This window comes from Lithobates pipiens, unplaced genomic scaffold (assembly GCF_037356315.1).
Source record: "Lithobates pipiens isolate NorthernLeopardFrog02 unplaced genomic scaffold, aLitPip1_a1.2 Scaffold_8, whole genome shotgun sequence".
Taxonomy (NCBI): domain Eukaryota; kingdom Metazoa; phylum Chordata; class Amphibia; order Anura; family Ranidae; genus Lithobates; species Lithobates pipiens.
Genome location: NW_027507903.1, coordinates 170,413,915 through 170,428,117, shown reverse-complemented (window position 1 = coordinate 170,428,117; position 14,203 = coordinate 170,413,915). Strand labels below are relative to the sequence as shown.

Genomic DNA, 14,203 nt, shown 5'->3' with positions numbered 1-14,203 from the left:
CTTTCTTTTTACCTTCCATGGGCCACCTGTCCACTGTAGTAGAGAACTTTTTTAGAATCTCCCTCTACCCACTTGTGGACAGTGTGTAGCAGGATTATAATCAGAACTTCCAAGTTGTTAAAGAAGAGTGGAAACCCATAATATTTTTAATATATGAAACTACATGCCTCCTGGTCTGAACTTCGCTTAGAAAGTATTCTGCTGGCAAAGATACCCGAATGAAGCATAGTATGAGATGTCATTCACATCACGCACCTTACCTCTAAGCACACATGAAATATTAAGTGAAATTTCATTAATATGCTGGTCTTGTTGTGCAAAAGCTGCCATTTCAGGAGACACAAAAAGAGAAAAGTGTGTAAATGGCCATTTGTACATACAAGACGTAGGGAAGACATGTCATATCTTCATGCATTCTCTTAATTTCCCCAGTGGGTAGTGTGCAGTAGCACCTATTTTTTATTTCAGTTCTCTATAAGATTATGGCTAAGCCATTAACTTCAATGGCTTAGACATGGTTGGCCCCTTCTATCATTCACTTAGCAGGCAGTTGTGCCACAAGAAAGTCTTTTTTAACTTCCTTTTAATGGAATAGAGCCTGTTGGTGGAGGTATCATTTGTTTATATACTTATATTAGAAAAGGTGCTGAGGTGTAACTGTTAACCTTATATGAAATACTGTGGAGACCTGCTTTATCACTTTAATTATATAAAAATAAATATTTACTACCTTAAGCAGCTGAGCATTGTCTCCGCGTAAACATGTACTTTATCACCATTAAATCATAATTTTTGGATAATTAATGGGTCACTTTAGGGTTCTTGGGCCTGCTGAAGTAATTACTTTTGCAAAGCAACGTTTATAAAGGTTTTGTGATGAACAAAAAAATATATGTAGTAACCAGAATATAAATGGACCACTGCTAGGAAAGTTATGTAAGTCTTTTCCAAACTTATATGGAAAAGATGACCCAAATAAAACAAAGAGGGAATTCAAACTGCCAATAGCATGTTGTGTGTTGGCCTGAAGCAATGTGGCATGATCAGGTGCCAGGGTGCACGTGAAGCTTACATACATTGCTGTGCTATGTATCATGCAAAGTGCTGTGTGCTCCATAGACAGCATGCTAGAAGTATGGAAAAACAGTATCTGCTTCACTGTTTTTCTTTATAAAAAACATATATGATGCTACAGATAACTGATTTTAAAATATCAGCATGCAATTAGTGCTTGATACAGTTAGTGGACCATCAACAAATCTTTTAGACATTATTGCCTAATAATACTTTAAAAATCAAACCTATTTTTGATTGTATCTTACAGTATTTTTATATTGCAGTTTTCATGGATGGTCTCAAGGAAACTTTATAAGAAAAAAACATTTTTTTAATGTGTAGGTGGATTTGTAAAGATTTTTTATTTATTTATTTTTTATAAAGAAGTCTAACTTAAAAGCCAGCTAATACAAAATCTTTGCTACCCTGATTTATTTTGAGGGAGAGGCATGAAAGCATTGGGATTTACAATTCAGATTTTGATTGTGCAGTTGGCCCCTTCTTTCATTCACCTTTGTATAAATAGTTGCCTCCTATACTTCTTCCTTACCACAGTGTTTGGTCATCACAGTGGTGAAAGTTTCCTTGGTAAATTTTAAAGTCAATTCATTTACATTGCTACAGTACCACTAAAAAAAGTTGTCCACTTTATGGCCAGTGGCCACTACTAGATGGGAAGTCTTACTTTATTTGTGTCTATGTAATTGTTAATACATCCCATCTAGCACACCTACTTTACAAATTAGTGGTTCAGAGAACCATATATTTATGCGGTCTATAAACTCCTGGATATGACCAGGGAAGATACATTTTTTTCTGTTTCCCTCCCTTAGCATCCCAAAAAGAACCCACCTGATGAGGCAGAGGTAGCTAAGCAAGTGATCTGCAGCCAGATGAGAGGCCCTTCACTGTCAGAACCAGCCTACAAGCATCTGGGTTAGAGCCTAATAGCATACAGCTTCTACAAAAGGCATATTTACTCTTTAGAGCACTTGGACTTCAATGTGAGGGAATCTGACTATGAGGATAAAGTTTGTGTTCTTTAACTGCTGTACTGTACCATAAGTAGTGATTCTCAGCTTGACTCTCTTTTGTTATATTGTCCTAAATATGACTATTCTATTCAGGTATGCATACAGCTATTTTACCCCGATTGAGTCACAGACACATTGCTGTGAAGAGACCATGTTTGGGCAGCTTTTACATATTTATTCAGCTTTCATTATCCTGCAATGCATTAATGTTTTTTTGCCATTCTGGACCTGTTTTGCATTGTTGTTTCTAACTTTGCACCTGTTTTGTAAACTCCATGGTAATTTTTTATACAGGGGGCAGCCTATGGTGCATAACTGCTTATACATATATAGATATTTAAATATATCTATGTATACCTCTTGTGTTTGTGCCACCCTCCACTACATCACGGCTGATTGACAGCCCAGTATATATATATTGAAAAGCAGAGAAGCTCTTATTGTATCATGGTATGCGATAGAATGGGATTATTTTGGAAGATCTATCTTAACACAGATTCCTAATAAAAAAAACTTTGATTTGCCATTTGTTTGGAATAATTTCATAACAACAGTCATGTTGTTGAATAATTTAATTGTATGGTTCCATATGCATCTGAATGTACATATGAATATCTATTATCTCACAAAATGTGGGTAGCGATTTTGATATGAATGCCCCTCTGGCTTTAATGGCCAGAGGTATAATATGCAATGCTGGCAAGATTACTACAAAATATTATGCAAGTATACTTCAAATGTTAATTTAAAATAGCTAAACTTTTTGCAGAATCAAAGAAAAAGAAATAATGCTAAATATTTGATATTAAATTTGTTTTATATTTTGTTTTATATTTCCCACCCTAAACTTAATGAATCTTTGCACCCCTATACTATCACATGTGTGGCTATTACCCCTGGTACATTTTAGTTCATATAATCTACTGTATAGTTGGAGTGCAGGCTGAAAATAGCCCTCATACAAGATGACCTAAAGTATAGACTTCATGTATTATCTTTAAAAATAGAGCCATATCAGGTTCTTTTTAAGCCAGGCATATATTTATGGCTTTAAGAAGATCCTGATATGGCTTGGAATGTTGCTACTTTATAACAATAACTTTTTTTACACTGTAATGTTGGTTGAGAATAATAAAAGGACTATTTTTAAAGATTCCAAATGAAGCTTTCAGTGCAAGACAACTTGCCTGGGGAATAATTTTAGTTTATGTAAAGCACTCCTAAAACTACCTATATGTGTTGCCAGTTCCATCCAAATGTACACATATTTTGAACAGACCCTTATAGTTTTCAAATAATAAAAAAAGAAAATCCTACCAAACTACTACAGGGATATTTTATATAACAAGTGTGTGCCTGAATCATTTTCTAGGGTACACATTAAACAAGCTCAAAAGTTGTCTCTTCTCTAATATGGCTCATTTCATATCTTGCCTTCTGATATTTAATGGTGAAATAGCAGCTGGCTTTACAGCACTTATGTAAGTTTTAATTTTTCATTGAGCTTGCTTATACATAATGACACTAACCTATCTCACTACATGTTCAACTAGCAAATAGAAACCACAACAATAAAGTTCAATTACTAGTATACAGAGGGATATTTCCAAACAGTTTAATTAAAGCTTCCTTTTACACTATGACATACTGACAAAAAGCTGCTTTTTCTACTAATCCAGAACAATTCCAGTACAGTCATTAGCATTTGTCAAACTGCATATAACCAGCAAATCTATAAAAGGCAGTCAAGAGAAATGCACTTAAGCATAATATTGAACTCAGTCATGTTATCTGTAGTCCTATATAGTCTATCCTGGAGCAATGAGACAAATAGAATGACTACTTTTTATAAATAGAGGTAATAAGTAAACATATACCGTACACAAGAATGTGTCTACAACGGCAATCCTACTACCGCATATACAATGCACTGCATTGCAATGTTTTTTTTAAAGATAGCAGGATGCTATCTTTTGACTCTTCATCACAGCTTCTTCACAGTGTTACTTTCATTCCATACTGTGGTTTATAAATTCACAATTAGTGGACCCATCCATGAAAATACACAAGTGTTCAAGAAGGAAATGTTAATTGGGTGAATCATGACAGTAATATTAGAACTGCAAGCAAGCATGCATTTGTTAAATTACCTCCTAAGAGAGAGGTAAATGAAGACAACGTGATTTAAGGGAAGCAGTCTTAGAATAACATGTCTACATAATTCTAAAATCACTCCACTTTTTAATCCAGTGCCCCCCCCCATCTAATACTGGAGATCTCAAACATTGCTTCATATGCATTTCTGCATGCAACATGGCACAATAGATCAAATGTTAACAGTCTTCCTTTAAAGCTTATTTTAAAACAACATACCATACTTATGTCCTTTGTAAAATTAGAATCTGCTGCTTATTAATGTCCAAGATAAATATGGATATTGTATACATATACCAGAAGTAAAAACAGTGTTGAGAAATTAAATACGTTTCCATTTTTTGTTTTCTTTATCTCTGTTTTAGATTGTTGACTGCTACAATATTGCAAAAGTTGCAAGCTCTTATTTTACTTTATTTTTAAATGATTTTACATATATATAGATATAGATATCTATCTATCTATCTATCTACGGTATATATATATATATATATATACATATATACATACATATACATATATATATATATATATATATATATATATATATATATATATATACATACACACAGTATCTCACAAAAGTGAGTACACCCCTCACATTTTTGTAAATATTTTATTATATCTTTTCATGTGACAACACTGAAGAAATAACACTTTGCTACAATGTAAAGTAGTGAGTGTACAGCTTGTATAACAGTGTAAATGTGTTGTCCCTTCAAAATAACTCAACACACAGCCATTAACCTCCCTGGCGGTATGATTAGTTCTGGTTTTAGGTGCTGATTCTGCAAGTGATTATAATTTATTATCACTGTTTTCAACGACTTTTGACATAAAGGGACACTTTTTGGTTGCTATGGACAATCTCCAAATTCCAGGCAGAAAAAACAGTATTTATAATATAAATGTGCATGCAGGGCACTGCACAGACCACTAGGGACAAAGTGGGTGTGTAATTTTTTTATACAGTACTGTAATCTGTAAGATTACAGTACTGTGTGTGTTTTGTGTGTTTTTACTTTTTTGAATTTGTCGCCGATCTCCGCTCCCGTACGCCGTAACGTTGCAGGGAACGGAGCTCGGCGGCATTCGGGCACTATGTGAATCGAGCGGAGGACAGCTCGATCACACAGCGCGGAGGACATCGCTGGATCCAGGGGACAAGGTAAGTAACCTCTCCCTGTATCCAGCGATGCGATCTGGCTCAGGGTTACCGCTTATCGTACTAAAATCCCAACCCAAGTCATTACCGCCAGGGAGGTTAATGTCTAAACCGCTGGCAACAAAAGTGAGTACACCCCTAAGTGAAAATGTCCAAATTGGGCCCAATTAGCCATTTTCCCTCCATGGTGTCATGTGACTTGTTTGTGTTACAAGGTCTCAGGTGTGAATGGGGAGCAGGTGTGTTAAATTTGGTGTTATCACTCTCCCTCTCTCATACTGGTCACTGGAAGTTCAACATGGCACCTCATGTCAAAGAACTCCCTGAGGATCTGAAAAAAAGAATTGTTGTTCTACATAAAGATGGCCTAGGCTATAAGAAGATTGCCAAGGCCCTGAAACTGAGCTGCAGCATGGTGGCCAAGACCATACAGTGGTTTAACAGGACAGGTTCCACTCAGAACAGGCCTCGCCATGGTCGACCAATTAAGTTGAGTGCACATGCTCAGCATCATATCCAGAGGTTGTCTTTGGGAAATAGATGTATGAGTGCTGCCAGCATTGCTGCAGAGGTTGAAGGGGTGGGGGTTCAGCCTGTCAGTGCTTAGACCATACGCCGCAGATTGTATCAAATTGGTCTGCATGGCTGTCATCCCAGAAGGAAGCCTCTTCTAAAGATGATGCACAAGAAAGCCAACAGTTTGCTGAAGACAAGCAGACTAAGAACATGGATTACTGGAACCATGTCCTGTGGTCTGATGAGACCAAGATAAACTTATTTGGTTCAGATGGTGTCAAGCGTGTGTGGCAGGAACCAGATGAGGAGTAAAAAGACAAGTGAGCCTTGCCTACAGTCAAGCATGGTGGTGGGAGTGTCATAGTCTGGCGATGCATGAGAGCTGCCAGCACTGGGGAGCTACAGTTCATTGAGGGAACCAGGAATGCCAACATGTACTGTGACATACTGAAGCAGAGCATGATCCCCTCCCTTCGGAGACTGGGCCGCAGGGCACTATTCCAACATGATAACGACCCCAATCACACCTCCAAGATGACCACTGCCTTGCTAAAGAAGCTGAGGGTAAAGGTAATGGACTGGCCAAGATTGTCTTCAGACCTAAACCATATTGAGCATCTGTGGAGCATCCTCAAATGGAAGGTGGAGGAGTGCAAGGTCTCTAACATCCACCAGCTCCCTGATGTTGTCATGGAGAACTCTGGTGAGTTCCATGCCCAAGAGGGTTAAGACAGTGCTGGAAAATAATGCTGGCCACACACAATATTGACACTTTGGGGCCAATCTGGATATTTTCACTTGGCTGTTTGATGAGTTATTTTGAGCGGACAGCAAATTTACACTGTTATACAAGATGTACACTCACTACTTTACATTGTTGCAAAGTGTAATTTCTTCAGTGTTGTCATATGAAAAGATAGAATAAAATATTTACAAAAATGTGAGGGGTGTATTCACTTTTGTGAGCTACTATCTATCTATCTATCTATCTATCTATCTATCTATCTATCTATCTATCTATCTATCTATCTATCTATCTATCTATCTATCTATCTATCTATCCATCTTTGATGAAGCTCAGTCTTGAGAAAGACTGAGCTTCATCGAAATATTGACAATAAAAACACTGCTGTTTTTGAGCTTCCTCCTCTGCAAGACCTGTGAGTGCCTCTAAACCAGTTTTGGATTTATATAGATTTCATTGTAGGTGAGCACCTGGGCATTTTACTTCAAGCACAGAGTGCTGTGGCTTTCCTTGGAACTATATACAGATATATATATATATATATATATATATATATATATATATATATATATATATATATATATATACTTATCCCAGCACTTAAAGCTGGTATTTTCAATTCGATACTGCTGGCTCCTGCTCCCTAAGTGTTGCTTCTCTGAACTTCCAGTTTTCACAAGAAATAATTAACAGTAGACAGTGCAGTCTTCAGTCTGTTAGTTTGGAGAATGGAGGGACAGGGAGGAGTAAGGTAGTGCCTTGCTATCTTAGGCTATGAGGCTGTCCGTTTCCATTGATGCACACAGTGTAGGGGAAAGCAGCCACCCTGAAACAGGAAACCTTGGGATAGAAGTGATGACACCAGCTTAAATGGAACATAGGCAAGGATTAAAATATGAAGAAGCTGCATATTCAATAAATTAGCTACTGAAAGTGATTAAAAGACTGAGGGTATAATATCACTTCAATAAGTGGAGTAATGCCTCATTTTAGAAATAAATATATGAGAACTTCTCTGGTATTAAATACTACAAATATATTTTTAAATACAGCTCCCAAATTGGTGAATGTGACACCAAACATTCTCTGGTGGATAATCAGTCACTGACATTAAAAACACGTATCTGGAAGATTTGCCTGCAGAGAGTAATTGCTGAATGTCAAATGCCCTGCTTTATAAATATTCCCCTAAGTATGTGGGGTTACTGCTGAAAGTATGGTTTCAAAGTAGTGACTAAAAATGAGTGCATATTTATTTCTAAACAGCATTTAATCTTGTTTAATGGGAACTGAGTTTTTTTTTTAAGTGGTCAAATATGCCGACTACAACCACAGATGTAGCAGCACTTTTTTTTTATGTTTGTATTCCTTGCCAATGGAGCCTCAACTGAAATGAATAAGATTTTGTTTTGAAATCAACTAGATCCAATCAAAAGCAATCACAATAGTTGCACAGTTGTGTTTGCACTCTTTTCCTGGGAAATTTAAGTAATATAGCTAGATATGTAGAAATTCTTCTAGTATTTTAAATGTTTGTTCCAGAGATCCAGGCTATGACACATTGGGGGCTATTTGCTAAAGGAAAATCCACTTTGCAAGGCAAGTGCACTTGGAAATAAAGTCGCTGTAGATCCGAGGGGGACATGCAAGGAAAATAAAAAACAGCATTTTGGCTTGCACATGATTGGATTATAAAATCAGCAGACCTTCCCCTCATTTCAGATCTACCCATTAGATTTAGAGCGACTGCACTTCCAAGTGCACTTGAAGTGCAAAGTGGATTTGCCTTTCATAAATAACCCCCATAGCCAGTCTAGTTATGATTATTGACATCACGTCTACAAAAAAAAGTGTTTTATGCTTCTTTGAAAACTTGCTTTATTAATATTCAAGATGAGGAGATATCAGAAAGCCCCAGTATCAGGTGCTGCAGTCTGTAAAAAAAAGATGCCATCACATGTGTGGCAATGTAAAGATGTAATGTGCATATTATTTTACAAATTATAAATAACCTGAAAAAAAATCAATTTACCAAAATAAAGTAAATTGAATTATGTTATCAATGTGCCATAGTCAGTAATTGAACTAGACATGTGCACTGCCAAAAAATGTGTTTGTTTTCATTTCATTCGTTTCTTTTTTTTTCTTTTTTTTTCTAATTTTTTGGGTCATTTGTTATGATCGCAATAAACAAATTCATAAATTAGAAAATCCAATAATAAGAAAATCTTGAAACTTCAAAAGAATAACCAATAATAACTATTCAATTAAAGGTATTGGAATTCCCTTTCAAATTTGGCTGATAGTGAACGTAAAAAATATGAATTTATCCAAAGATATGAATTTTCCATAACGAATGCCACATCTAAACAAATGGAACAGAACAAATTAATAATAAATAACAATAATAGTTTTTTATTATTATTATTGTTATTTATTGTTATTAAGTTGTTACGTTCCATTCGTTTAGATATGGCGTTCGTTATTTCGTATAATTCGTAACTTCAGATAAATTCGTATTCGTTAGGTTCACTAACAGCCAAATTTTTAAAGGAAATTCCAATACCTATAATTTAATAGTTAGTAATAGTTAAGTTATTATTAGTAATTATTTTCAGGTTTTCGGGTTTTTGGATTTCCAAATTACCGAATTTTTGAATTTATGAATATTTGTAAAATGGGTTTACCAAATTAACGAATTTGTCAAAATTTGTTAAAAAACTAATTCAGAACGAAACTAATTTCACCTGTCTAAATCGAACTCCTATACCGTTTTATACTTTGTCATAATGGAAATTGTATGTCTTATTCTATAACAGAACAAAAAAAATAAAATTGACTATCAGACAAAGCATATATTATATTTAATTTTATGCACTAAAGTCATTTCAGCTGTAGTGACAATGGTTCATAGTTGAACGTACGGGTATAATTATTTAGAAATGCCTTTTTAAAAGACACTAATGACACTATTTTCTATAATTATAAGTTTTAATATTAAAGTTATTCTCTGCTATTTATTATGCTCAATTAGTATGGTATAACAATTATTATTTCAAAAAATTATCGTAATGTCCAGCAACAAAGGCAAATAAAAATGGTAAATTACATATGCCTGAAAATAATGATGGTTATGGCAAATAAAACATGTCATAACTTAGTAAATTGTGCCTAATATCCATTCTTCTATATTACACTACTGGGCCAAAGCAAGATATAAGCAAGTTTTCAAGAGTCCAAAAGTCACAGCAAACAAATCAAATTACTTGATGAAAAAAAGAGGAGACGGGTCCAATAAATGATTTAGCACCTCTAGATCATGCTAATAGCATTCATAAAATAAAGTTCTCCCAAACAAAACAGATAATTGTGGGTGGACAATGGCAGGTTGAATCACATTACATTTTTTCTTTATTATTCTAGCACTCTAGTAGTTATAATATAATTTATCAAGAGTTTTTGATTCTAATCCCGTAAAAGGCCATTAATACTTCTGCCATCTTTAGACTAAAAGCTCTGTAGGAAAATCTCTGATGACAGATAGTGACAAGCTCCTTGACTCTAAAGGGTAGCAGCGTGATTTTGAATACATTAGTATAGTAATAGATCTAGTGGTAAACAACTCACTGATGAGTGAACTCACTGGTAGTGGAATACAAAGAAGCTCCAAAAAGCTGAATGGATGATTCATATAGCTAGTGTTTACCCAATTTGAAACATCCATGTCAGGTTGATTTTGATTTATATTAAACACTGTGGGATTGATTTATTAAAGGCACATAAGCTGTTCACTTTGCCAGGGATTTCTCCCTTAATTAAGTATATGTATTTAAAATTCACTTTGAAAAAAATATACAATGACCCATAAGTAAAATGAAAAAAAAAAAAGTTTTGATCACACATAATTGGATGATGCAAATAAGCAGAGCTTCACCTCATTCCCTAAGCAAAGGGAAAATACCACAGCAAAGTGAAATTTCCCTTGAAAAGAGAACAGTCTGTTTGCCTTATGTTAATCCCCATGTTTCTTTTTTGGTGTAGCAGCTGAAACAAGACAGCAGTAATGGTCGCGCAATGAAAACAGCTTTGGTTTTTGCAGATAATACTGCACTTAATGTGTATTATTTCTTTCACATTCATTCTGTAGAAAGTAGCTAGTAGACCAAGGTCAGTATATTGAATTTGGCTCAGCATTTTATTTTTATTTTATCAAAGTCTGTTCTATTGAAGTTACATTTCTTATTTCTTTGAAACTACCATGATCTCTTAAAGGTTACAATTATGCCTCGTACACACAACCGGACTTTTTGACAGCAAAGGTCAGACGGAATGAGTCAGTCGGACAATTCGATATTGTGTGGGCTCCATCGGACCTTTGCTTGCCAAAAATCCGGCGGACTTTAGAAATAGAACATGTTTTAAATTTTTCCGCCGGACCGAGAAATTCATTAGTGTGTATGCTAGTCTGACGGACAAAAACCAACGCTAGGGCAGCTATTGGCTACTGGCTGTGAACTTCCTTATTCTAGTCCAGTCGTACGTCATCACTTTAAAATACGTCGGACTTTGGTGTGATTGTGTGTGGCCAAGTCCGTTGATTCGGAAAGTCCGTCGGGAAACTCCGCCGAAAGTCCGTCGGAAAGATCGTCGGACCTAGTCCCTCGAAAAGTCCGGCCGTGTGTACGCGGCATAAGTCACACTGCTCGTGTAAGAGATTATATATATATATATATATATATATATATATATATATATATATAAAATATTAAGCTGTTTTTAGAGGTTAAGGGGTTAAATCTTTTTCGTATTGCTGCATTAAATAAACAACATGTTATACACAAGCAGTGTGGCTGAAGATTTTGGTGGTCTCCTATCTAGTTTGTCCCTGGTCAGCATGCAAGATAGTGTAGTTCTAGTTAGATTCTTCTTATTTTTTTATTCTGTTTCATAGGGACGGTTGCATCAAGGATTTTACATGCAGTATAAATGATTTTTTTTATATTTCTAAATCAGGTATAATATAAACAGATACCTTGATGGCAACTTAGGAAAATGTAACCATCCTGTATATTAGCTACAATATTTTCAGCAATGAAAAAAACAAAAAAATAAAAACATGCAAAACTGAGAAACAGACTATAATGTCAATATAAAAATTATAAAAGAAAATGCTCTTATTCCAATTTCTGTTTTTTTAGTGCCATGCTGCGGAGTTAAATTCACATTAATAAATGTTTCCAAATACCATTCAGGAACTTCAGGAAAATTCTTTATTTGTTCTTCCTTTGCTCCCATAAAAATTCACAAGCTCACATCTTGTAATATAAGTGCCACTAATATAAGGGCTAGCTAACAGAAGCAAAAGCATCCCTCTTTGAAATTGTAAACACATAAAAAAAATACATGCATTTAGGCTGCTTGCGAGATGCACATGGTCAGTTTCTTTTAAAATGAGTGACCACAGAATTACAAATAATAAGAAATGCATGTACTGCATTGCATATCACAATGGCATGCACTTCAGATGCATTTTGCTTGACACCAATTTAATTTAAAATAATTTGAAATGTGTTGAATAGAACAAGCAGCGGTTATCAAAACAGCCACAGATTCTGATGAAAATTACCACAGTGCATCAAAACTGTTTTTCAAACACACTTCAGGTAGAATTTATTATCAGATATATGCACAATACCTAAGCCTCCAGGATGGTTGCCCATTGTTATTACATTTACATGTAAATTTGCAGTATGTAAAACAAATCAATCTGTCATCTGTCTGCATTGTCTACCCTTACTAAACAAGGATTAGTGATGATCGGCTAATGAGTGCACCTTTCAGTTTAAATGTTGTATTGCTCATTAGCTACAAACTGAATTAGAACACTTATACATACTTATCATACTGTATATAGATAAGGCTTGAAAGCAAATGGAAACATTTGTGAAATTAAAGCACATGCCCTACTCTAAAATGTCCAAGTAAAACCATTGAAGAATTGCCAAGCCCCAAACCCCCTTATATAATTATTGATTCTGTGTATTATTTAATTTGCACATTAGCAATACAAGTGCTGTCTATTATAATTTGCCATGCACTCATTTTAAATATCTGATCTGAAATATCATTGTAATATATTAAGCGTCGCAAAGGTTTTCCAGAATAAATACAAATTGGATCCCTACTTTGGCCCTTAATATTGAGAGAGTTTTGAAGTAGGAATGCACATTTTTATTTATCCTCTAGGTCTAAGGAAACCTATGTAGCCATTTTAACCTGTTAGCGTTACAGAAAAAAACAGCCCATTTGCTTAACTAAATATCTAAATTCTTGAAGTATTCTAAGAATATATATGTTGATGTACTGTATGCTTACATGTTTTTTGGTGGTGGTTATATAACAGAACATCATAAACACTGCTTTACTCACGTTAATAACACAAGCAGGTAAATTGTTGTGCAGCAAAGACATATATTATTAAGCAGAATATGTAAGCACAAACAAGTAAACCAGCAGATTAGAAGAAACTATAATATGCATGCAAAGTTTACAAACCGTGTCTTTAGGGTGGCCCAATAAGTAGAAATATGGGGACCCATGCTTGTCACTTTTCATGCACATGGAGAGACTGGAAGAAGGTACCATTCCTAAAGGAAGGGGAGGAACAGCCTAGGACCAATCATTAGAATTAACAGAACAGTGACACAAAGATATAGAACTGTTAGCATAGAATTCTTAGTAGATTAGCAAAGTTACAGAAATGTATCTAACACGAAAGAGAGAGTTACTTGTATTATTATAAGGCATGCACATAAAAATATTAGTTAAAGCTAAGCTCTACGATTAAATGTGAAACCTTCTACATCATATGGCATCTGGAATTATAAATTTACTTAAAAATTTGGATACTGTGCATTTGTACCAAGCCAGAGGGTAACATGATCTATCATTTCATGATTAATTTACCCTATTTTAGTTGTATTTCTACTGTGTGAATCAAATTCTACCAGCACCAAAAAAAGAATATGCCAAGGAACAAAAATCCATGTGATCTGTTTCAAGAACTTTGTTAAAATACCATTACAATATAAATGTGTGCCATGGCTCACAAATATAGCACCTAGAAATCTTCTACAATTGCTCAAAGAACCTGTTTACCTGACCACTTAGCTGGCCATAGATGGATAGAAATTTAAAATAAGATTTATTGGAACATTTTCAAAATATTTGTTTGTTGTTTGAAAGATTTTGTTTGCTTTTAACGTTTGATTTTGGAATGAATGGACTTTACTGAATGAAAACCACATACACTGTTAGAAGTTAGTTAGTTTGAGAAAAAAATTCCATCCAGCTCCTTTAAATGTAAAAAAAAAACAAGAACTTTCTTAGATGCTTTTTTCCTAAGATTTTGTGTTCAAAATCCACCCATCTATGGCCAGCTTCATTATCCTGTTCGATTTTAAGATTGATTGCAGCTGATTTCAGGATCAAGCAGGTAAAGTTATTCTACATAAATTTTTAGCTTGCTGGGGG

The 14,203-nt window shown here is 34.9% G+C and overlaps 1 protein-coding gene across 11 annotated transcripts in view; it reads right to left on the bottom strand.

Moving 5' to 3' along the window:
* The window catches only part of MAGI2 (membrane associated guanylate kinase, WW and PDZ domain containing 2), a 1,006,736-nt gene that overhangs the window by 17,003 nt on the left and 975,530 nt on the right, over positions 1-14,203 (bottom strand). For 3 of the 11 annotated variants that reach the window (XM_077474038.1, XM_077474040.1, XM_077474039.1), the window contains one exon: positions 13,226-13,317. The exons of 6 other annotated variants lie outside the window; for them this stretch is intronic. In XM_077474038.1, the coding sequence (XP_077330164.1) occupies positions 13,226-13,317 (92 nt within the window). Of the gene's footprint in view, positions 1-13,225; positions 13,340-14,203 lie in introns of all 11 variants that reach the window. 2 more of the 11 variants (XR_013271122.1, XM_077474042.1) reach the window with 1 other exon arrangement.